At 45.9% G+C, this 25,515-nt stretch overlaps 1 protein-coding gene across 1 annotated transcript in view; it reads right to left on the bottom strand.

The window, feature by feature from the left end:
- The window catches only part of LOC8034788 (gamma-aminobutyric acid type B receptor subunit 2), a 329,601-nt gene that overhangs the window by 192,941 nt on the left and 111,145 nt on the right, over window positions 1-25,515 (bottom strand). The window contains exon 3 of the mRNA XM_042289254.1: window positions 4,151-4,258. Coding sequence (XP_042145188.1) covers window positions 4,151-4,258 — 108 coding nt within the window. The remainder of the gene's footprint in view (window positions 1-4,150; window positions 4,259-25,515) is intronic.

Here is a 25,515-nt window from a genome sequence, read left to right as displayed (position 1 = left end):
TGCGTCAGCATCGTCGCCGGAGCCTCTCGCAGCGGGTCACAACGAGCGTGACACTGGCACTCGGCGACGAAAAGACGGACGCCTCTGCTGTTTCCAGGCGTCTCTCGTCAAGCTTGTGGGATTTCCCTTGCTGCTACCCGTCTCGGAGAATGACACAGCACACGGGTTCAACAACACGTAAACATTTAATGACCGCTATCACCTGCGCCGCGATCCCAACAGCCCCCGCGCATCCGCTGCGACGGCCTTTTATCAGCGGCGGAGCGCCGCTCGCGTGGCCAGTTGCCCTTGGCCCCCTCGTGGTCAAGATGACCACTTATGATTGTCGGAGGGGCAGCCTGGGCCAACCGCTTGGAATCGCCAGGTTGCCCACAACCTTCGGCGTGTTTGTCGCCTGGAGCGGGTCGGGGATCCTCTAACGATGACGTACCGCACAGGCCTTGTCTCAGTAAGATTTTCAAGCGCTGGCCCGCACTACTTTGGCCGCAGAGCCGTGCATGTAGAGAGTTTGGCCATTAATTGATAAGAATAGGGCGAAAATGAGGGCACGTCATTGGCCGAAATAGTTTCAATGACCTTGAGCGCGATGACTAACAGCTCTGTGTAACCAATTCCACTACCCACAAGTATTCCCCTAGCGGATGCTGTGCGCTTAACAAATACCCTCCAATCACAAATTCTGGGTAAGGCTGTAATTCATCTCAGCACGCTAGAGCCGAAATTTGCGATTCTTCATAATTGAATGGGCAATGCAAATGACGTTGTCGTCATGGCGACATTAAGAACGCAATCAAACTTGCTTTTGACCACAGTCGCGGCCGCGGCCACGACGGAGTGAAGAGTATACGGCCCGGAAAATGCATCTTGTCGGTCCAAAGAATTGCCGCTAGAGGCCAACAGCGCCGAATATCTCCCCCCTGGCAGGCAACTCAGCCTGGATTTTTACAGGAGCGAAAGCACTCATCCACCGCAACGCACAGAAATGCTGCACGTGGCGCTGCAGTCACGGTGCGCGAATCCTTCAAGGTCATCCCAGCGCATTCTTACTTCGCAAGTTCTTCACGGGGGGGGGGGGGGGGGGGGGGGGAGGGGGGGAGTATGCGTGCTCGCGACCATGGATCGCGAAATGTCATTTCCGAATGCAAACAACACTTTTCGCTGACCCAACGTAGTGCTGCAGCCGGTATGGGATTGTACCTTATTGGAGTTGTAGCATTGCGTAGAGAAGCAAACGCAAGCGCTGTGAGTTTGCGTTAGAGTTGCGCACTCCACGTTGCGCATGCGCGTCATCGCCATGCGCCAATCCAAGACCGCAATCCTGGGCTCCGCGCACGCGCAGTGTGGAATACGCAACGCTAACGCAAACACACAACGCCTGCGTTCGTTCGTATACGCATTCTAAAACTTACTACTGTTTCACTGGCCCCCAACGCCAACGAAACGTGCTGCAGTGAGCAGACGTGCAAGTAGGTAGGCGTCCCTTCGAACTGGAAAGGCTGAGATCGGCAAAACGACGGCGCATAAAAATTAAAGTAACTAAATGTTATAAAAGAAAATTGATAACTAAAAAAAAAAAAAAGAAAACATTTTAGGGCGGGGAGGGGGAGGGGGGGCATTTTGTCTGGAAAAATATCGACAGCGACTTTAGAAGTTTTGTCGATTGTCAAAAGTTTCAACTTTGACAGTCGCGACACTATCAATGTAATTTTACATAGATCTTGAATGTTTTCATTGATTTTAGATTATTTCGTCTTTGGGTTTTTGTAGTGAGAACAGCGTTTCTTAATGCATACGTTCTGGGAACATATTGTAAAAAATGGCACACAGTTCATTATTTCACACGAAAATTGTCTGAGCGAGAAAAGGCAGCGAGAACGCACAAATATCAGCGCTTATTTAAGAAAAAGAAACAATATTCGATGTTACGTCTAAGCTGTATGAAAGATGTCGTCTTTAAAGGGACTTTGAAATCTTCAAAACATATTTTGAAGTGCATGGATCGAACGCGTATGTCACAATATAAAGTTTCCGAGAAAAGCTTGTTTAACTAAATTATTACGATGTGAGACACATGTTAAGTTATGAAAGAATACACGAACTCAACTCTGTTACGTCACGCCGCGGTGGTGGCGCGTCGGCGCACTTCCGGTCTGGGGCGGTGGGCGGAAGACACCGTATGAGACATGCATTCCCGTGTTTTTCTGGAAAAAAACAGAGAATAAACCTGCCTTCTTGTCAAAACGCCGCGACGGGGCTGTACCGAAAGAGTCGGGAAAGGTTTGGAGGTCAGTCTTCGTGTGTTTTCTGCCTGCTCAGTTTGTCCGAGAACGTGGATAGGGGCCGTGAAAAGGGCAACCCTGACGCCGTCGAACTACAACTGCTTCTGCGGGAAACACTTCGAGTTAAATTCACAGATAGATGTGGTCGCCAGATCTAATTGTTTTTGTTCCAACATTAACGAGGGAAAACCACCAAGTTGTCCGGACTGCCCGCGGGTTCACTGAGTCTTCAAATTCAAACGGCCGCCTGATCGTTCGAACTGTCGTGTGCTCTTTCAAACTTGTCTGTTTTTTGTCGTCTGCTCGTTCAAACAAAAGGGGCCGGGGTCCAAACGTTGACCCGATGATTGCGATACAGAATAATTGCAGGCTTCAAAAGACTTTTAAGTAGGCTCGGTGTAAACAGTCGATACAAGATGTTGATAATTAATACCTGTGGCCGTCACCGACTTGTTAAGCCTGATTCACATGGTCTGTTCCCGCTTCCGATTTTTAATATCGACGTCGATTATCGCCGCTACCGTCTACACTTTTGTAGCACGAGCGACGTCGCGAGCGAAAATAGCTAGAAGAATCTATCATGATTTTAGCGTCCATTCTGCGGTGTTCACGCGAAGGAGTCGCCGCACGTCAACCTATTTACGCAAAGTTTAGCGGCGTAACGAGCCTTGATAATTTCGCTCAGGCGACTAAAGTGGTAAGACATCGCTATGAGGACGTAGAATCGACAATCACAACTCGAAAAAGAGTACGCAGACTCACACAGACGCCGACAACGTAACATTCCATTGGTCGGTTGACGCGGGAAGCGGTGCTTCTTACCCATACTCCATGGCGCATGCGTTCGAACTGTCGTGTGCTTTTTTAAACGTGTCTGCTTTTTGTCGTCTGCTTGTTCAAACGAATGCGGCCCGTAAATGAAACGTGGACCCGGTAATTGATATGAGAAGTAAGTGCAGGCCTCAAAACAATTTTAAGTTTGAAGGTTTGTTGGGTTAAGTAGGCTTAGTGTATACAGTAGATACAAGGAGATGTTGATCGTTGTTACCAGTGGCCATCACCGACTTGTAATGTCTGATTCTGCTTGCGATTTTCAGTATCGACGTTGACCATCTCAGCTACGGTTCACGCTTTTGCAGCCCGAGCGACGTCGCGACTGAAAATAGTGAGCAGAATCTTATTGTGGGGGTTAGACTTCAGCGCCCATTCTGCGGCGTTCATGGGAAATGAATCGCCACACGTCATATTATTCACGCTAAGTTTTGCAATGTATTGAGCTTTGTTAATTTTGCTGAAGCCGCTCAAGTAGGCGAACATTGTTAGGAGGACGTAGAATCAACAATTCTAATGCAAAAAAGAGCACGGGGACTCACACAGACGCCGACAACATCGCATTTCAATGGTTTGTTTATGGGCGACGGCGAGCTTCTTGCCCACCCTCCATCGCGCATGCGCGGCGCCGGTGGCGTCCGCTAGGGGCGCTCCGATTTGGCTGTAAACATGAGTTGGTGTATACCAATAAATTAAATCCAAAATAGAGGTTAGTTTCGGTTTCGCTCCAGAATTAAAGCGTGCATCCTGGAGTAAATATTACGCTAAACTGCGTTTTCGTTTTCAGCATAAAGAGGTGACCTGCGCTCATAACACCCTAGCTTCCTCGCATTACCAGAATTAATTTGTGTCGCTCAGTAAAGACAGCACACAAAACAGGCTCAGCAGCCGCACGCATCTCCGACCCTCCCTATAACCGCCATTTTAGAAAGCAAGTGGCACCACCTATAGTGAATTGGAGTCGCGAATATATACACGTCTCTGCTTGGCCACACGTCGGGCCGTCCCTGGTGGGATTTGGTGAGCGGCGCGTCACCCACCTTGAGTTTGTCGAGCTCGTACTCGATGTCATCCCCTTCCCCGATGCCCTGCATCTCGTCGATCTGGATGTTGGCTGAATCCAGGACTGTCAGCAGTCGGCTGTGGGGCTGCGCACACACAAAACACACGACAAGGTCAGACACGAAGAGCGGTTCCTAAGAAGCCTGTTTTTTCCCACCCACCTTTTATAAACTGGACAAAAAAAAAAAAAGTAATAAAAATATGTTAACGTACTAGTTTTTCTTTTTGCTTTAGAAATATTTTTTTAAAAAGGCGTAAAAGCTAAACTACTGCGGTCTGTGCATGTGAGTTGCAGACGCTTTAAGTACGCGCCAGATTGAGCCGCCCTGGCCGACCTTGTCCTGTCTTGCCGAGAGCAGTGAAGTGAGCGTTGACAAGCCTCCACAAGGGCCTATGCTTGGGAGGTGTACGCAGTAGCATCTAAAGTGGCAATGACCTCTCCTACTCTGGCAATAATGAAGGGAAGCGAACGGAATAGGAGGAAGCGAATATTCACGGTTGGTTATGGCGGCGCCCATGCACAACTGCCTGAAAGCGTCTTTATGGCCAGGGGAGCGCAATAATATGGACTGATCTTCACAATAGGTCTCTGTCCATTAACTTTTTAATATAGAAAATAAACCTATACTACCAGATAGAAACTTCCTGAGCGTCATCGAAACTGACTAAATAAGTTAACTTTAGATGGACTTGGTGGGCGTGGTAAGCAAGGTGGTGCTCTTCGCTTACCGCTCGTGAAACAGGCGCAAGGCTAGCGGTGGGAAAACGCGGAATTGAAAACGCCATTCTGCGCAAATATCATTTACGTTTTCGCACCGCTAGACTTGAGCCTGTTGCACCAGTAGCGCAACACCGCGCTTCTCAAGCGCTCCAAATTGTTCCACAATTAACTGATTTAGTCGTTTTCGATGTCACCCTAGCAAGTATCTAACTCATACCATACGTTTTTATTTATCAATTAAAATAGTTATTTAACAAGTTTTAGTTAATTATCAGACATATTGTGACGATTAAGCCACAATATTACGTCCCTCTCTCCGTATAACGTATCTAGGAGACCGCACGAGTGAAGCAATCAGCTTTCACAGCCTTTGAAAACAAATCCTTAAAGCACCCGAAAAACACCCTGTATAAAAAATTCAGGTAATCAAAAATATGCGGACGAATTACCCGTCCCGATCGATTGGCATCAACGTTACGAAGCCACCGAAAAAGAAATCTTGGGTGGCGCCAGGATATAGATAGATTTTGTAGAGACTTCCGCACATATTCACCGCACTGCACTAGGCAAGTACTATCGTATGGCACAATCATTGATGAATACATAAAAAAAGTTACCACCTGGGTCTTCAGTAGGTCATCACGCGTTTAACGAAACCGTCATTGCCATGGACGATCTTCGCCGACACCAACTCCATGCAGTTTCCATTATACTCATTACGTGCCTGTGACAACCAACGGTCTTGTTGCGCGCGTGATGGAAGGAGAACCAGAGAGCATAACTAGAGCATAAATGTAACTTTTCTTTAGTAAAAAAAGACAGTATATATCTTAACTTCATATACCGGAATTAAAACTGTCCATAAGGCTATTGAACTGAAGATATAAGAAAGCAAACTGGCAAAACGGCTAAAAATAGCAAGCAAACAAAACGAGCTAAGATAATCAGCCTGCCAAACTGACGACTTAACTGGCAAAACTAATAGAAAAAACGGACAAACTCAGCATAGAAATAACTAACCAAACTGTCAATTGAGCTGATAATTCTGCTAGTTCAGGCGATGACACTGCTAGCTAAACTCTTTATAGTAGAGGTCGGAAACCTTTCGCTGCAGCGGGCCACATCGCCGCAAAGCGGAGACGAAGCAGGCCGGATGGAAAACCGGGGGAAGGGAGGGGGGGGGGGGGGAGGAGGGGGGAGGGGAGACAATCAGCTTAGAAACAAAAACCATAAGACGCACAGCGAACTGTTATGCCAAGTGCTCTTGAAGCAAAGGTTTTGTGTCCATATTTCTAGCAGAGCCACACAGTTCTGATTCCGAAGTCCAAAGACCCAGACAAATTGAAAACCATCGAGGTTTGCCATCCAACTGCGCTTTTTAATGTGGACTACGAGACTTCTCCTAAAATTCTGACCAGTCACTTGGTTAGAATCCCCAAAGCAATCCTGTGAGCGCGGAAAAATCTGTGAAATTGACACCGGTACATACCCCGATTCCGACAAAATTTTATGCCAGATACGACGGCCTTAATTATTGATTCTCTATGGATCACTTTGATGCACAGCAATTGCTGATGGATAATACAACGCACATCATACGAAACTGATAATCTGGGGGGCCGTTTCCTAGTCAATACGTACAATTACACCAGGGTTACAATCAGCCATAATTCTTACGCTATTACTCATGCAGTTTGTGTGAGCTGCAGAGGTGGAGGGGGCATTTCCTGGTAGTGTGCCGGGGGCTGTATAATACTGCCTCACGGCCTGCCTCATCCGGCCCGTGGGCAGCCGGTTGCCGACCAGTGGTCTAGAGACGCTTTAAACACGCGCTAGAGTGAGCCGCCATTGCCGACCTTCTTTTGTCTTACTAAGATGCCGAGCCACTGAAGCGGGCCTTGACGAGCCCCCACAGAGGACTATGCTGGGGAGAAGGACACAGTATCTCCTAAAGTGGCAGTAACCTGTCCATCTGTGTCAATGATGAAGTGAAACAAGCGGAATAAGAGGAAACAAAAACTGAAGGTCTGAGCGGCGCCCGTGCACAGCTGCCTGAAAGCGTCTATAAGGTTGCCAAACTTCTCAAACTATACTGAACTGGTTGTGATTGGGGTCGAACTATTCAAACTGATGGCTCAACTATCATAAGGGGTTGCCAAAGTTCGCAAATTGGTAGCTGAACTGTCTATACGAATTGCCAAGCTTCTCATATTGTTGGCTGAATTGGTTATACGGGATGTAAAAAAGTTTACACCGGTGGCTCAGCTGTTCACGCGAGTTGCAAAACTTTTCAAACTGGTTGCGTATATTAATAAAACAATTTGCTTTCATTCTTTTTTACCCAGTTCACTTGAGGTTGAAAGAAAAAAGAACAGTCATTGTAGTTAACCACATTGCATTAGACGCGTTCAATACTCCAGAACCCGTGTGTCCACCAATAAATGTGTTCGGTCATTCTTACAATTACTGCAGCTCAAAAAGTGTTTGTTTTCATTGCTTGGCTGGTCGACCACATAACTTGAAACAATAATCATTACTTTGGGGATTATTTCGTTCTTCATTGTGAGGATTGCTTTTTTACTTGCAATCTACAACGCTAAAGTACTATTCACACTGAAACATGCGCACCAGTTATCATTCACTCAACGATGACTATCAACTAATTGTATTTCGTCTTCTTCTTCTACACCTTTGCCCACAAACCACATTTCGTTTAACGAAAAAATAGTCAGAGTGCAGGCGAGCTGGTGTAAGTTGAGCATGATTGTAAACCTGAGACTGGGGCAGGAAGAGAACACAACAGAAGGTAGTAAAAGAGGAGGCAACGTCTCAAACTCAGCCTCCTCCGTCTCAAACTCAGAGGCTGAGTTTGAGACGTTGCCTCCTCTTTTACTACCTTCTGTTGTGTTCTCTTCCTGCCCCAGTCTCAGGTTTACAATCATGTTCACATTTCGTTATTTTTTTAGAACAAGAATTCACATAACAATATTACAAGTAGATGCCCAGATTACAATATATCAGAAGCATAAATAGCCAACTCGCCCAATCCTTTGTGCTAAGATTTTTTTTTATATAAACACAATTATACATATATAAACATACTAGCATACATATTTAGGAGTTAGAGTGATTGTTTAATGAGGAGAACTTATGCCTACAAAATACAATAGAAAACTACCACGCATTGTGCGTTGGTGGTCTTCTATTGTATTTTATACCAGGTAATTGTTTCCGGTTTTGATTCGGGCTTCGGGTATTGACAGATGAAAATAACTTTTGTTCTGGTTACGGCTACTAAAGAAAGTTCGCTATTTAACGATTTTCGCTCAAGCTCTAAAGAACTTTGCTGTGTTTCAAGTATCTCCTTTCCTTGCATAAAGTATTTGTTGTATCATTTCCAGTCAAAACTACTAAGCACATGCCTCTTACTTTGTTGAACAACTCTATTTTTCCTAAACAATTTGAACAATTTATTTTAGTTAAGCTAACAGTTAATCCTCCGTACGTACTCCACAATGTGTATTGTAATTTTACAATTTTAATTTGTTCATTTCATCTGGCAATGTTCAGCGTTTGTGCTTATTTTGTGTAATTTTTTTAGTCTTATCACAGTAATTAGCAACAGTTATGGGTACGTTTTCAACATTTTATTACTTTAATAAGTAAATTCGCGTAACGTGCAATTTCCGAACTCAATTCTCCATCACATTTTTTTTGGTCGGGGAAGAAAAAACAGAGCATGAGTGTCGACCCAGTTCGCAAAATAATTGCCTTGTTACACCGTAATGACTGTTCATAGGTGTAATCTTAAAACCACATTAAGAAAACACACAGAAAAAAAAACAGGTGGTGCATTAGTTGTTGCACGTACGGTCGCCAAAAGAGACTTCACAGAAAGAGTAATCGGTGCAGAACGAGATTAAAGGAAGAAGTGGTAATCCTACATGTATTACAAGAACCAATTGACAATGAAGACCCATCTAGGGTCTGTTGACACGGGAGAAGGACGAACGAGCGAAACCCTGTCATCTGTCACGACCACCAAGGGGCTTAAGCCGCCATCTCATCTGGTCTGCCATCCGGATGCGTTAAAGTGCTTAGGTAGCGGCAGTATCAGATTGAAACATGCGGTAGAGTACGAATCATGATCATGGCTTCCACTCAAGATCGCAGGCGATCAAAAGGGCACCGTCATCTGCAGTTCAAAAACGTGCGCACAGAGCGACGACGCGCACAGATCAATGGATTCGCAGCAGCTGACGCTGTGTTGGCTGCTGCGAATCCGTTACGGCATTTTGCCATCCACTGTTTCTAATATGCGAGCATCTCGTGGCAAACCGCAGGCCGCGAAACAACCCCGGTGGTCGTGAGATCTAAAAATGCGACTCGTCTAATTTAAGTCGTTTCAGAGTCGCTAGAATAAAAATGAATAACTCTTGGTGACTAAAAACTTGGCGCATGCGATGAGGTTTTTGTCCCATCCATATCCAACGCTAGAATACACATACGTGCGCTTTAAAGCAGAACAAGCTGTCACCGAGACGCCGAGATTAAACGCTTCTATTTCACGTTTTATATGTCGTTTCCAATATTGTGAGGTCGCGGTCTGCTGATTGGTCGACGCTGTGTCGCCCTTTTAGTTTACGCTCTAAACACCGAGATAGTATTCGGCGCTGGCGACAGCCTTTGCGCCGCCCATTGGCCAAATTCTCCCGATATACGGCTCTGTTGCATAGCACGCACGAGTGCCGCCACGCGGCCATATTCCAGCGCAAGGCCGCTCCTCCAGCCTCGTTCGTTACACTACCCCTTTAAGTCAACGCAGCGCAGATTTCATGTCCGCGTCTCACGGGCACTGCAGACGACAAATAGACGGTGGTGAGATAGCAGACGATGCCAATGGCTTGCCGCACGTCTGCTCGCACGACTAGCAAGCGGTGCCCAGACTAGATGCACCGGATCTCGCGAAAAGGGGAAATCAGACTTCTTAGCGTGTGCAGCCAAGGAGCCAAGCCAATCCAGCAGTAATGGGCGGGGCTCCTGATCTGTGGGCGGGGAAGAGGGCGTGCCATGACCTCCAAATAAATTGCGCCTAACGGCGTAAATATCGCTAAAAAACTTTCATAAAAAAAGATAAATTTTTTAATGTGCGGTTTTCATTTTTTGTTTTGCGATTAGTGCTTCGGCGATCGTATCGATCGATGTGGCAATCTCACTAGTCGCGGTACAGTAAATCAGACACTCACCACGCTGTGCGTTTCTTCAGCTGCCAGTGACGTAACTCTTAGCGAGGCGGTGCAGTACTTCGGAAACGTGTGCCTAGATTACAGTCCTGTGCCTAGATTACAGAGTGTTTCCAACCACTTAATTGGCGTCACGTGGTTTGTGGGCCCCGCTCGCAATGCGACAGTGTTGGGTAAAGTACACCTAAAAGGTACTTTAAGTAAAGTACAAAGTAAATTAGACGTGATGTACTTTAAGTAAAATAGTAAGTGCACTGGGTGCAATGTGCTTTAAGTAAAGTACTATAAATACAATGCACTTTGAAAGTAAAGTACAAGTATTTTTACACAATCGTTTATGATGCCCTTTCATTCGCCTATACAGTGCTTTTCTAACTGTTATGCATTGCGGGTAATCAGGGCTGCATAACCTATTTTCGAAAACAGCGGCATATTTGACAAAGTGGCCACAAAGTAGTTATTCTCATGAATTGAGCCGAATTCATGAAAATCACTGTATAGCTAATGATTTTCTCGCACTGGATTGTTGCACCCAAGGGGGTTAAATGTACTAGGAGAGAGCATGACCCAAGCCCTGCAGCTCCTGCAAGCAATCCTCTCATAGAAAAGTGTCTTCTCTTTAATAAAACAACAAAAAAACAAAACAAAAAACAGTGTGTGTGCAAGCGAGCTGGCGATAATTAATCATAATGTGACACCCGAGATTGGGGTGCGAAAAAATTAAGGAACTTTCAAGTCGAAGGAAAAGACAGAAGAGAATGTCTCAAAATATTGTGACGTTCTCCTGGGTTGTCTTTTTCTTCAACCCGAAAGTTAATTTTTTTTTTTGCACCACAGTCTTAGGTGCTACATTATGATTGATTTTGCTCGCTTAATATTTTAAACCCCTTGCGCTGGCCGACTGAGAAGTAGCGAGAGTTTGAAAAGCTATGGGAAAGTTGCCCCCAGAACAAGCGGAGCAATGCGTCGTCTGCTCACGTTTCTGCTGAGAGTAGAATATACCTCCCAGTATTTCTTCGGAGTTGACAACGCAATGCTTCGCGATACAAATTTAACAAAACCAAATTTGGGGAACGTACTTTGAAGTCGGGAATTTTACTTTCCTCGGAAAGTACCAGAAAAAAATGCTTAAAGTGGAAGTACATACTCGGAGAACGTACTTCAAGTAAGGTACAAGTTTCGTAAACCTACTTGAAGTAGTACTTTAAGTACAATGTACTTCAAGTACTTCCCAACACGGCCATGCAAGACGCATGGAGGACACAAACGCGTTTATTGTCTGCACGCGTCTCCACCATCACGACGCTCTCCTCCTCGCCACACTACGACGCAGCGCTTAAGCGAAACCCCGAGACACCGAGAAATAAAATAACGAACAAGACGACACAAGCGCGTGCGCTCTTGCGACCCATCGGCCCAGGAAGCACCCGCCATTAAATTGCTAACGCTCCCCATGTTTGAGGTTGATCGCTGTCTTAGATTTGGGCTCTCTTACTCTGCAGCGATAGCTAGCGTGTCCTGGCGGCGGAAAAGTGCAACAGTGAAAAGTTGAATGAATGCACGAGGTTGGAAATGCGAATACTATAGAACCAGGTCATAACTGTGGGGAAAACAACAACAAAAACTCGTAGAAAGAAACAAATAAACAAACATAAAAACCTTCGAGGAAGAGCAACCCCAAAATGTTCTCGTACCAGCACGCACGGTCGCTTTTTCCGCCTTATCTGAATGCGCAAAAATGAAGTTTTGCATACAACTTGGAAAAACAACTATAAAGGCCAGACAAAAAAAAAAAAGTTTTAAATTTGAAAAGACACGGTTCCTTAAGGCCTGACGGGCGCTATCAGCGTCTGCCTCCATATTGCTGCCTTTCGTTGATTTTTGTTTGTTTGTTTGTCGTCTGGGTAATGCTTCGTTTCGGAGGCAACAAGTAAGAAACCCAGAGCTCGCAGCCGTCTTCCTTCCTGCAAACGCGAATCGGGCGAATTCAACTTCTTGTTCAATTATTTCATTTTTGATACGCACTTTTTATTTTACTTTCTGGTATTTTTTTCCCCCGGTATTTCACATTTTTATATTGCCGCACGCGCGAGCGAGCGCGCGCGTTGGCTTGCGTCTAAGGAAGCTCGTTTGGGAAATTGCCCGTCCGTGCTGTAGCGCCCGGTGTTGCTTGGCTAGACGGAAAAGTTTGCGCCGCGCCTCGCTACACCCGCATCCGGCTCTCGCTCCGATATTTATCCGCGGATACATTAGATGCCTTCGCAAGCTCCCTCCCGTCTAAGTGGCCCTCGCTTCTGCCAGCACCTGTGTTCGCTATACGTGTGCATGTCTACCGGTTATTCTCATCACTGGGTCTTTTGAACGGAATGGGGAACTTGTTTCGTTTCTACCTCCTGCAATTTCCTTCCCCCCGGGCTACGGAGGAGCAAAATAACAACACAACAGGCAACATGGCGACTCCCCGAAAAAGTAGGGAGCTTTCCTATGCCGCCGTCTTCAAACATTGCTCTAGATTCGAAACAAAATACCTTTAGATTTTTTTTTTTTTTGAAACTTATCAGTTTTTGTTTTTCTTCTTACCGAAATCGTCTCGAGACGGCCTTGCTTTTTATTTTTTAATTTTTTTAAGTTGGTTTCTACATCGAACAGAAAAGCTCTCCACCGAAAATACTCCGGGTCTTACAGTTTCTAATTCACCCAACATTACATTTGTCCCTGTCTCGCTTACGTTTGTTTTTCCGCCGATCTTTGTTTTATGTTTATACCGTTTCAGTTTCGCTTGGCTCGCTCACTCACTCCTGCATCCCGTATTTCGCTGTGATACAACTTCTCTTTTTTTTTTGTTAGTTTGTTTATTAATTTTATTTATTTATTTAGTAATGCAGGATCTTGCGTAGGGCATTCGAGGGATTTCTTCAGTTGGCAATCGTGACGTGTTTTTGCTTGTTTTCTTTTTGCAGCCAGCTTGCAAAGGAGATAGAGGGGAGGAGGAGGATGGGGAGACGCTTTGTGTCTGTACTTTCCTCGATCCATCCGGAGTTTTAATGACTACGGGAGAAGAAACGCGACCATTTCCGAGTCTCTGTCTCGGGCTCACGGAGTAGAGACGGGAGTGGCTCGGAAACAAGGGATACAATAAAGACGGTCATTTGACTCCCGGCGACCGTAGCAATCTAATCGAGTTTGGACTCCGGAAAACTGCTCGAGAAATGTATGCTGAAGGAGGGCTACGAATTTAGGGACATAATCGTCCGGAGATTCGCGTTGCTTTGCTCGTACTTCTCATTTAGGGACGATGAAAAAAACATCGCACAAAGGACAGGACAAAGAAGAGATACACATAGAACACACAAACTAGTACTCAATTGTTGGGCCCAAAAGATGGAACGTTATAGAAAAACGCGTCTTCCGCGTTTGTGTCTGCCTAGAGTAACTGGGAAGCCGCACTCAAACCATTCATACATGTTACAGAAGACTGCACTGACATGGTGACAAAATTACCTATGGACAGACCTCGCGATCGTTCGAAGTGTGTTTTTTTCGATGCTCGGGAGATAGTTTTTTTATAGCCAGTGTGACATGACTGCGATGCAAGAAACGCCTCAGCCAGTTTCAGGCAGACTGTCTTTGGTATGATGTTGTAGCAGTCTGACCGCGGCCTTAGAAAACATTGTCGCTTCTTTGTCACTCGTTCCTCGCAGTTGTTCTCAGCTCGCGCCAGAATCTTCCTGGCGAAGGAAGGATCAGAAGCTGCTCGGAACTCGCCATGCCCCGCCTTCCTTAAGCTATCTCTACGTTATGGTGCACGGACCGTGTCTCCTGTTGGTGTGTTTAGCGTCCTACTCCGCCCATACATCAAAAGTGGTCCTCAAGTGGCAACAAATGACGTCACAGAAGCCGGAGTGTCATGCTGTAGCCTGTCGCGATCCTGGCGGCTGGTCATAGAAATGCTGGCGAAAAGCACGAGCGAACACGAGCATCACTGTCTTCACGGTGCCCCAGGCGTCCCAACTTCCTGCTGCTGTAGCTTCCGCGGACTGTCACGGTGGAGAGCGACCGGCCGCAGAACAGGCGTCTGCCACACCCACCACAGCTGCTGAGACACCACCAGGGTCGCGACCGGCGACAGCATGACACTTCTATGACGTCATCAGGCGGAAATCGAGGGACCACTTTTTTGGACGCGGTAAACACACCAGTCGGAGACGCGTTCCAGGCACCGTACTCCACATGCAGCCACTGTGCGATGTATCGCAGAAACGATAAACCTTGGTCGGTGTCGCTTTTAATTTAAACTGCATACTACTCTTACAATTGCGCGTTAGAAAAATGAAGAAAAAAAATCGCCATTGCATTAGGACGTGTTTCGAGCCAGCGGTAATTTTGTTATTTTTGCACGTGCTAATAAAAAAAATAAACCAATAATTTTATGGCTTTTTTTCTCGCTTCCTTCCCCAGCTTTCTGTCTCTTTGTTTTCAACATACACGAGAAAAAAAAAAGTAATCTATATAAGATTTCGCGCGTTTAAAAGTTTGTTGAAAAATACACTTTGCGATTCCTAAAATCTGAAGTAACATAAACAAGCAAAGGTAAACTTCTTGGATTCCGGAATACTTCCGGTTTGGCCTCACTAAGGGCATCTGTCAATGAGCGAGAATGAGTAGCGCGTCTTTCAAGTTTTTCTTGGCGGAAAATCAGAAAAGTTATCTAATCAATGACGCAGCATGGATAGATGAGTGTGTGCACCTGGATTGTACGAGGTCAAGAATAAGCACTGTTGGACGTTTTATTTGTCCTCCGTGAAGAACGTTACGTGGCCCTATCCGACAGCCCATCCAAAGCCCGGCCATTTACATGGGAGACGTTCATCGAAGTTGTTCGCAAATAGATTTGATTGAGGCTGTTGTAATTATATTCGGAACGGGAAAGCGAGCGCCCGCACCAGCCCGCGTCGCTTTGTCAGCTGGGCGTCGTCGCCGTAAGTGTTCAAGCTGGCCAAAGTGAAACTACCTACGCTTGTCGGACGTCGCGCTCGAGAAAAGTGAGAATGATTGTGTCACTCGTGCTCGTGTCTGGCAATCGCTGAGCTTGTGCGAGAAGCGTTTTAGCGAGCCTTCGAGCCAGATGTTTTCGTCACCGTTGCAGCACCGGACTAGCCCACTCTAAGTTACGCCTCCACGGCCCGACGACCTCCGCCAGCTGCCCACCGTCACCAAGCGCCACCTCGACGTGAAGTTCCAGCACCCCAGCACTGCCGACCCAACGAAGCACGGGCCCAGAACGTCCACCCGAAGCAACCCGGGGCGAGGAAGACCATTGTGTTGAGCTCAGCAGACGGACGCCATGTTTGCTACAACTGTGGCTACGCCGATCGCATTTACTGACGGTGCCCCAACCCCCAGATGGGTCTGTGGGTGCTCGCGCCTAATTACCCTCGGTCACGGCTTGGAGAGTGGCCATGGGAGGTCGAGGAATACCTGCTTCGCTCTCCCTCTCCTCTGCCGGCTAGACCCCAAGGATCCCGTTCACCGTCCCCACAGCGTCCGGGGCCAACGCTTCATCGGTCCCGCCGACGGAGTTTGTCCACCATGCCTCGCCGGGTCCGGTTTTTTAAAGTCTAGAAAAGCGGTCTCAAGGTTGGTTGGATGGTAGGGCAGTGTTTATGAATTCGTTCGTCTTCTGAAATTGGGGCACACGAGTGTCGCCGGGGAAATTTTTGAGGACAACCCAGTCCCCCTGCTAAACGCAAAATATAAAATATAAAGCACTCGAGTACACCCCAATACTATGGCAAGTACTCCAAGGTAAACTCTTTTTTGAGAAAGCCGGTCTCAAAGTGGGGATTCTTCGGCAGTTTTCACGCATTCGTTCATCTTTTGAACTTTGGGCACGCGCGCCTCGCCGGGGAATTTTTTGAGGGCACCCCAGTTCCCAGCTAAAGGCAGAATACAAAACTTAGAGTCCTCGATCCCATCCTGGCACAATGAAAATACTCCAGTGTGATTTATTTTTTTAAAAAAAGGAAATACCACGGAGTAGAATCAGCACTAGATTAATCCGAACGCTACCTCGTCTAAACAAGCGGCGTCACACGTAAAGTTGTAATCAGGTAGGAGAGAAACCGCGTCGCAAAAAGACGATTAATCACTGTCGATGAATTGGACTACCCTGCTCGTCAAGTGCGCATATTTCAGCAAAAACTTTATTATTGACGCCTGTTAAAAAGAAAGAAAAACCTTATCGGTAACAAGAATAATAATATTAACCATTATATTTCTTGCGCCCCCAAACAACCTCGCGATCTACCGATCTACTGAGTGGTGCACAAAAGGTAAGGGCAATAGTATACATTAAAAAAAAAAAGAAAGTACGTCAGGGTATCACGTCGCTCCTCGCGACACCATGGTGTCATGTGAATATGTAGCCTTGCATGACGGGGTCACGTGACGTCACGTCATACCACGACGTCACGTAACACCGGGGCGTTACGTGACATTGTAACTTCATGGGCACAGTGAAGTTGCATGCCACGGCGACCCTACACCAAACACTCCCGGCGAAACATCGTCGATAACGGCTGTTGCCTTAGAAAAGCTATTTGCAGAGATAAAATATCAAATTCGGTAGTAAAACATTTCCGCGAGACTAAATGAACTTCTACCTGGACTGACCACCAGTCGCTTTGGCGGCGCGAGTTGTATTTCGTTGCGGGTGGAAGCCAATTTCGCCTCGCGTAAATATCCTCCACCTTGGAAATTAAAATTATAACGTCAAAGTTAATATTATAAATGAGTTTTCAGTCAGCTAAATGTTGATTAGCGCTTAACCGTTGTCCAATGTCGCTGCAGCAGAGGGGAGGGAGTTGGCGAGTGCTGTGCCACCGCCGTCCTGGTGACGTTAGTGTGGCTCGTGGTAGTATGCAAACCGTCTTCATACATCTAAACCAGTGGAAGGGGGAATCAGGACTCTGAATGCCTCTGTGTACTGAGCGACCGTTAGCACAAACATGACTTCGGTACATTCGTTTTCGCAGTTCGCGCAGAGTGTTGACGTCTACCAATTTTCATTGCTTGACTAAGTGCTCACAAACGTTACTAAAACGCTTATTTGGGAAACTCACCCTAAAAACCTGAGCCGCTGGCGTCCACCGAGACCGAGCTGAGTACCCTTTAGCGATGAGTTGAAACACGAAAGTTGCCTTATATGGCTACTGCTATAGAGTCACTGAACGTTCCCACGGTACCGAAACTCCTAGACTCAAGGTGCCAAGATGGCGGCTCAATTCATTTTTTTTTTACTGTAGGCACTTTAATTGTAAATTAGTACAAAAGGACATGAGCGTGATGTTAGCATAAAATTTTATTTTACAGGGTTTTGCGGCACAATTAATATTGTTTTTATGCAGCCATGTCTCACCGGTAACTTCAGGTAGCGCGTCCCGACCTGGGTACGTCCTAACTTCGGTACATAATCGCGGCGCGCCCGCTTCGGAGGCAGGGGTTGGCAGCCCCCGTTACCACTGTATCTGTTTCGGTGCGAAGGTGGTCGATTAAAGCCAAAATCGCAGAGACACAACGGACTCTATCGAAGGCTCTACTCCCGACCCAATACAAGCAGCCGCACAGTTCGCCAAATGGCCGCTGTGGGAGAAATGGTGGCGTTGCGATCGCCATTAGTTTGGTTGTCGAGTACGGATCAGTGCCACATTGTCGGAGCTGTTTCTAGGGCAATTTCCGAACGGAGTGGTTCTAGTAACGTCAATGCTCACGCACGAAGTCGATCTCACGCATTGCACACGAGCACCTTGTCGTTTGAACGCATTTGCTCGTCAACAATCAATCCGTCGACGAATATTTGGCTTCGCGTTCATAGCCAATGAGTGCCGTGACGGCACTTATCATCGCCCGCAAATGAGAAGTTCCATGGTGCGCTTAAAAATGACGGTGGAAGCTCGCAACCATCGTACCGGTGCTCAAGCACGTCCAGCACCGCCTGAGAGGCCAGGCCGTGGTGCTGACATTTGTTACGTCACCAGCGAAACGAGTGTTCTGTCAGCGCTCGGATTTGATTCAAGTTTTAGCTGAACGTTGACGCAATCGTCGCGTCCAACCTGTGCCCAGCGTTGGCCTTTGCTGATGGCGACATATTTATCAGAAACACGGCTTTGTTATGTAGGAGGTGTTGGCAGGTCACGACCGCTTGATTTCTCATTCCGCTCTTGAGTTCAGGAGGAAGAAGTTGAAAAATGATTTAATGGCACTTTTCAGCTTTACTATGTGAGGAAAAAGCGCAATAAATTGTATCGTGTTGTATTGTGTCACGGAACGTCACTTTGTCGTGCGACGTAATAATGACCTATGACGTCATAATCTCAAGTAATGGTGTCTTCAGCCGTCAGTGTCACGTCACGTCATGGTATTGCCTTACATCACCGTGTCGCGTGACTCCCTGGTGTGTCCTCACGACAACGTGACGCCATGATGTCATGTCATATAGTGTCACTTTAAGTCCCGTGACTAGGTGAAGTGACTTCAAATCACGTCACGTGACACTGCGGCCTCACACTGTCACGTGGAGTCATAATGTCACGTTGCGTTAAAATGCCACGTGCGTCAAAATACCTCGCGCGTTCACGCTGTCGCGTGACGTCACAAAGACCTCTAAATAGTATGAGAGCCTTTGGGATGACGTCACAGTGCACACTGTGACGTCATCGAAGCTTCGTAGCATGGACACAACCCCCCCCGAGGTTGGCCCTTAATGTTATGCATTGAGAATTAGGAGATGGCTTCTTCGCGCGTTCTCTGCCTCGCTTCGTACCTCTTGCCAGAAGTAATCTTCCTTCACGAATTCACCCTGACCTCCGATCTCTACCATTTTCAGAGCGCTCGATGGCTTAAATTAAAATGTAACGAGTGTCGTCGCGTTTATAGGAGGCAACGCATTTCCTAAATAGTGTTAAGAAAAAAAAAAAAGACCCGAACTACCGAATTCGGGGATGCAACATGGCCGCTGCGGTAAGAACATGGGTGAACCCATCTGCTGTTGTAGCGCAAACAACTGCGGCGGTGCACCTGCTTTCTTGTTTCGTTTAATCGATCGTGTGTCTCTCTATAGACCTTTGCATCGCTTATCACCCGGGCTACAATGCTGAGCCATTGAGCTGTGCGCGCATGCGCAGCGAATGATATACCGCACGAGAGATCTACAGCGCATGCTCAGAAAGCGTTCCACAGCTCAGAAGACAAAGATGGCAGCACACAGAAGGCGATTTTTAGGGGGTCTTTAAACCTTTCTAAAAATCGCCTTCTGAGCACTGCCATTATATATCGGCATATCCATAGCCTCCTCTATACTCACAAAACCTGGCAGTTTGACGACGGCGCCATAGAGTGCCCGATCGGAGATTTGGAGTGCGAGGTTTTGGTAGCACATAGCATCAAAGAGCCGTTTCTTGAGGAACCTGGACGTCAGCACACAACTTTTGCAGCGGCGAGGACACGAAACAACGTTGTTCGCTCGGGCGAAGTGTGTTTCGGCGTCTCGCCGCAGCAGGGCGCCAGTCACGTGGCTCTCCTCTCAAATGTTGTCTGCCGCTCCACCTTTTCCCTTTCCACGGCCGCTTCTCGTGGCGATCTGCCACGCTTTGTCATTATGTAGGAGACTATGGTATATCAGACGCTTCGCGGTATATCAGGCGCTGCGCATGCGTCCACAGTTCAATGAGTCAGCATTTTTTTTTGCCTGGGTGATAAGCGATGCAAAGGTCTACACGACGTGCCAGTTCGTCTGCTCCTTGCGCACCTCGTGCACGTGTTTATCCCCCAAGTGCGCCCACTTACGTTTGTTTCCCCCGACTTAAACCAACGACGGCGCACATAGAGTTATTACAATAAACGCTAGAGGCTCAGCTGGCGCTAGTGTCTACGGGACTTCCGGTTGCAAACTGAAGCAGACAGCAAACAATCTATTTTTCCAGCTTTCCTGTGTATTCCTATGGGAAAATATAAGTGATATTTTTTTCTTTTCGACAAGAAATAATAGAAATCAGAGCAGCGTATTAGCTCGTAACGGGTACTATGTACCTTTATTCACATTATAAAAGTGTAATTTATTTAGGTAATTTCTTTGTTACTTTGTGGTGTTCACATTAGCAACAACCGAGTCCTGGGTGTATGTTGTAGACCATGATATGTCAATACAAGATATCAAATGTCAATACAAGCTATCAATCAATGAATACAAGCTATCAATGGAAGATATCAATGATTATTTATACACAGTTTGTTACTAATCCTGTACGTGTTCTTCGTTCCATAACTCCATGCTTCGTTCTTGTCGTCTGTTTAGATTGTTTGATTTGGCATACATTAGCATCCTTTTGGTGTTTTGTCAAACTGAATCGCTCGGTGTGCTTCATAGCATTTACTATATGCGTAAATACGTGACCTATAATAGCAGTCTGCGACTTCAACACGTATTCCACATGTGTATTGGGTTATTTTAGCGCAGTGTTTGACGCCATAAAATCTAAAGAATACTCTGACTCATATTTTTGTACATCCGATTCTAAAAAATTCCAAACTTTTTATTTTATTATAACATTAAGCAATATTTGCTCTTACAGTTGAGCGCGAAGAGAAAACGCATTTGCGTTTTCCCAATAGGAATGCATCACCGAAAGTCAAATTTAGACTGCTTGCTGTCTGCTTCAAAATTCAACAAACAGCACACTAGCGCCAGCCTAGCCTCTAGCGTTTATTGTAATAACTCTATGACGCCACGAGCTTGGTTGCCACGTCATAGTGCGTTTTCTACCCGTTATCCGCGTTGTCATGTGATTGGCGTGCCCCTCTTTGCGTTTCGATGCGCCAAAAAACGCACTTTAGAACACTTGCTCGCCGCATATCTCCGGTTTCCGCGACGCCGCTTCGATCGAAATAAAAGATGGGTCGCGGCGCGGTACCGAAAGTGAGCGAAGCGGCAGAGATAAAAACTTAAGCCCTTCGTTAATCACCGAGTCCAGCCTCCCGGGCCCAGGCCTCTCAAATTTCCTTCGGTGAGGGAAGGGGAGACGAAGCGAATGACGGGAAAACCAATCACCGCGAGCAACCGATACTGCCCGCGCTTTAATAGAGGCGCTGTAGTTCGCTATTTTTAGAAACGGGTCGTTGCGGGGACTGGGCGCTTCGTCGATTCGGAGTGGGCGCCGACCGATGCTCTACAGGGATCTTTGTAAAGTTTCTTTACGGATCTGGCAGAACTAAAGACGATAAATGAACAATTTAATTAGAGATCTCAGTATCGCTGGATTGTAAGAAAATATATCAAAATGATGATATGTGTGTTTTGGTTACTTTTCGTGAAGTCATAGACCCGAGTATTTATAGCGGCAGCTGTTAGTGCTTTTCCGTAGAAATCCGGCGGCGTCCGTGCGCAAACTCCACGTGGTCGCGAGACGCGAGGAGCCAAGTCGTCGTCGCCCCCTGCGCAACCTTGTCGTCTATTGAAAAAGCCCCCCTCCCCTTTCTTTTCTTGCTGTCACGCACGGGAAGAAGCGCGTAAGCGCCTTATTCCCTAAAGCACATCTTTTACAGCTACTCTGCTAAAAGTAAATTTATTAAAGCACATCTTGCTGCCACGAAACAGCTGCCGCTATCAAACGCACCAAACCTTATACGGACATTTGCATTTTTTTTTTTCAGCAGACGTGTGTCCGACCCACGGTGTAAGAAACATATTTAGGCAATGGCACCAGGGTCTCAAACCGGAATTGAACCGAACCGAAAACCGGAATCGAACCGTTATTTTTAGCCAAACCGGAACTGAACAGAACGAAAATCTTCGCCGCTATCTTGGAACTGAACCGAAACTGAATCGGAAAAAAATATAACGGTGACCGGTTCAAAACAGTCCATGGACTTTTTTGTATTATTAGAAGATGTATTTTTGAGCGTAAAATATTGACAGCTGTATTTCTATGCATTGATCAAATCGTCTATTTAAAGAATTGCAATGGATGGGAAATTGTAGGTTTTCGTTGCCCTTTGGCATTGGCACTATAATTAATCATGTTATAACGAGGTCACGGGACGTCAAGACATGCTGCCAAGTGATGTCACGCCACGTGGTTAGTGACGTCAGGCGACGTAATCACGTGACTCATTGCGTCAAGTCGATTTAAATTGAGAACGTCACTAATTTATTTGCGTTTTTGAAACCGTGACGTCACATGACATCACGACTTATGACCGGGATTCACGTGACAACGTGCTGTACTCGATTCGCATGAGCCCAAGTCGAGTGCTCGGGTTCATGACAATCAGCATTGCCAAACATTCGGGTAATGGCTCGTGTTCAAACCAATAATGAGAATAGCCGAGCTTTAGCGGTGTCTAAAGCCCAGCCCATGTTTTATTTGTTGCCATCCCCAGTGCATAACTATGATAAACACTGGCGGTATATAATTACCGCCAGATCACGTGACCGCCTGTTCTAATTGCGAGTTGATAAAAAGAAAGTTTTTATTTTGAGTCTGCCATTGCGTGGAGAGGAAAACTAGTAGGTGTTTTACTAGTCATCAGGCCAGTTATTAGTTCTTAGGGGTATGTACTGAAAATAAAAACATTGTTGCCCGACTCATTTTACGTGTTATCATCATTAAGGCACCCTAACATCTCTTCGTTGTTGCTGAACTGGGTCAGACAGTTGTCCCCGAGAATAGAAGAGTTGAAAAGACTAAACGTGACTTATTCACCCGACGTTACATAAAGATACACGTGTGAACAGGAGGGATACTCGGAAAGAAAGATCGTAGTGGCCTCAGAGGGACAGTGGAACATTGGCAGCCGCTCTCATAGGAGTATTATTCTCAAGTTCCCCAAGCTTCAATCACCCCGGCATTTTGTTTAAACTTCATAGTTTTTAGTTTTTAGATACAGAATGACCGATATAGGATTATTGTTAACAGGTGATACAAATATAATTGTCGAATTAACATCCCGAACCGGAAGATTTTCAAAAGTACCTCTAAAATGAAAAGTGTTCTCTGGCGAAGCAGCGAAAAAAAAGAAGAGTGTTGTATTTAAGTAAACATCAACAACAAAAAAAACATAATGTGTTGTGAAGGCACGTTCCTCGGTCTGGAACTTATAGACCAGAAAGGGTGGCCCCGAAAACTACTTTGTTTGCGAAAGCATTCTTGCCAGAAAGCGCGTATTCGTAATGCCAGACGCTCGCGCTGTTCCTCAGTTCCTCACGACGCTGCGCCAATCAAGAATAATTTGTGTCTCTAAAATACACGGTTTTCACTGAGCGCGAACCTTAATACAGAATGCATTTTAACCCATAAGATTTGATTTTCTCAGCAGGAAGAAATCGCATTGACCAGATTATAGTGCGACAACGTCACGTGCAAACCCTGTTAAACTATGAAAATTTCTGGTGAAATGCGATGTTCGCAACGCTAGCAAAAGTAGATGTCAAAATCCTAAATTTGTTCATTATATTTAGCAGTCTCGCGATGATACTCGGCACCCTAATAAAATGCTAGAGCGCATGACTGATAAGGCACAGAGTTATAAAGTGAGGGCCAAAAACAAGTGCACGTCAAATTAAATGTAACATTAGCCTACCCCGATGCGGTATTTTGGAAAGTTTCGAGTTCATCCACGTTCGAGTTTCGAGTTGGATCCACCAATGAATCGTCCTGTAATTTTTTGAACCCTTTTTTGTACTCTCTGCCTTTCAGAGTACGTCGACGCCCTTGGATATGGCCATCGATAATATTTGAGGAAAGAACCACATCCATACCACTCGTGCAAGGAACAGCATCTATATCACCCCTGGTGGGAACCGCATCTATCGTTTTAACTACACACACACATCACAGCCCCACGCACGGCTACTGCGGAAACTCAGAGCGAAGAACAACCGGCGATGGCAGAGTGGCAACTGAGCACGCTCGCATTCCATTGTGCCGCGGCGCCTCTTCCTCTCTGGCTCCGCGCCTGCAATGCTCCTTTAGCGAATACTAAAACGCTCATTTTGACGAAAACCCGGCGGTGTCTGTCAGTTTGTCAGCGCAGGGAGAGAGGGAGAGGTGTGCGCGTGCTAATGTCAGTGCTTCAAACAGATGGGAGCGACGCACGCGACACCCTCTCCCCCTCCTTCTCCCTTTCCCCCTGGCGCTGACAAACGAAACGCACCCCAAAGTTTCGGCGAAATGAGCGTCCTGATGCTAACGCCTTAAAAGCACGTTTCCAGAGATCGGCTGAACAGCAGGCGCATTTTCGACTATCGTCGTTGCCGGTCAGTTTCAAGTTTCGACCGGTTATGTGAACTTCCCACAGTAGAATTTATTGATGATAATAAAAATATATGTCAATACTGCCAAGATTTGTCAACATGTATAGAAGGGGCGCCGATCACCTTGAAGATATGCATCAGATATAAACGCACCCCAAATTATCCAAAAAATGCTCTGCAAACCCTTTCTGACGTTTTTATAATTGATATGCACGTGTAAAAAATAATTTGGGAGAGACGTAAACAAATTTTTAATTTTGAAGCTGGTTTAAATAACTGTGCTCCTGACACATACATAAAATACAAAACATATCATTTATTTATTTTGGTACCTACATCGTCCGGCGGGCATTACAGAGGGGGGACGGAAATAATTACTGTACAAAAACGAACATATAGCGGAACAAGCAACAAAAAATAACAAATCATACAGGAGAAACATGCCAATATATACTACAATGATATGAGGACACCAACAGCAAGCACAGGCCAAACAATGTAAACCACCAAAACAGACTACAATAACATGATTGCATCAGAAAAGGATTGAACGTTAGGAAGATCTACCAGTAAGTCGGGAAGTACATATCAGTCACTAATTTCTTGGGGGAAAATTAATATTTTAAAACATCAGTACGCGTGAAAAATTCTGGGATATTTTTCTTACTGCCAGTTCGAAGAGAAACATAATGAGATGCCAATAGTCATCTTTATTTATTTATCCCGATGCTACAGTAGTATAGATTATGCATACACTTGAGACGAAGACGCTTTCGTTTTAGTTGTAAAGGTTTCCATTTCAGTTGTAGCTTTATTGGAGAGACGGTATTGTGATAATTATATGTTATTTACCACATATCTCGCAGCCTGATTCTGAATTTTTTTCGATTTTGTTTATACTTATTTGCGTGTGCGGGTCCCAAAGAATACAGGTATGGTCCAAAATGGGGAAGGCGTAATAAAAGTTGAGGGTTTCTTTGAAGTGAGCCGAAACTTTCCTGAAATTGCGACGCAAAAATACAGCGTGCCGTTGGCCTTAGAGGTCAATTGCTTCGCGTAATTATTCCATTT

This window comes from Ixodes scapularis, unplaced genomic scaffold (genome assembly GCF_016920785.2).
Source record: "Ixodes scapularis isolate PalLabHiFi unplaced genomic scaffold, ASM1692078v2 PGA_scaffold12__126_contigs__length_90152505, whole genome shotgun sequence".
Classification (NCBI taxonomy): domain Eukaryota; kingdom Metazoa; phylum Arthropoda; class Arachnida; order Ixodida; family Ixodidae; genus Ixodes; species Ixodes scapularis.
This window is presented reverse-complemented; position numbering and strand designations above follow the sequence as displayed.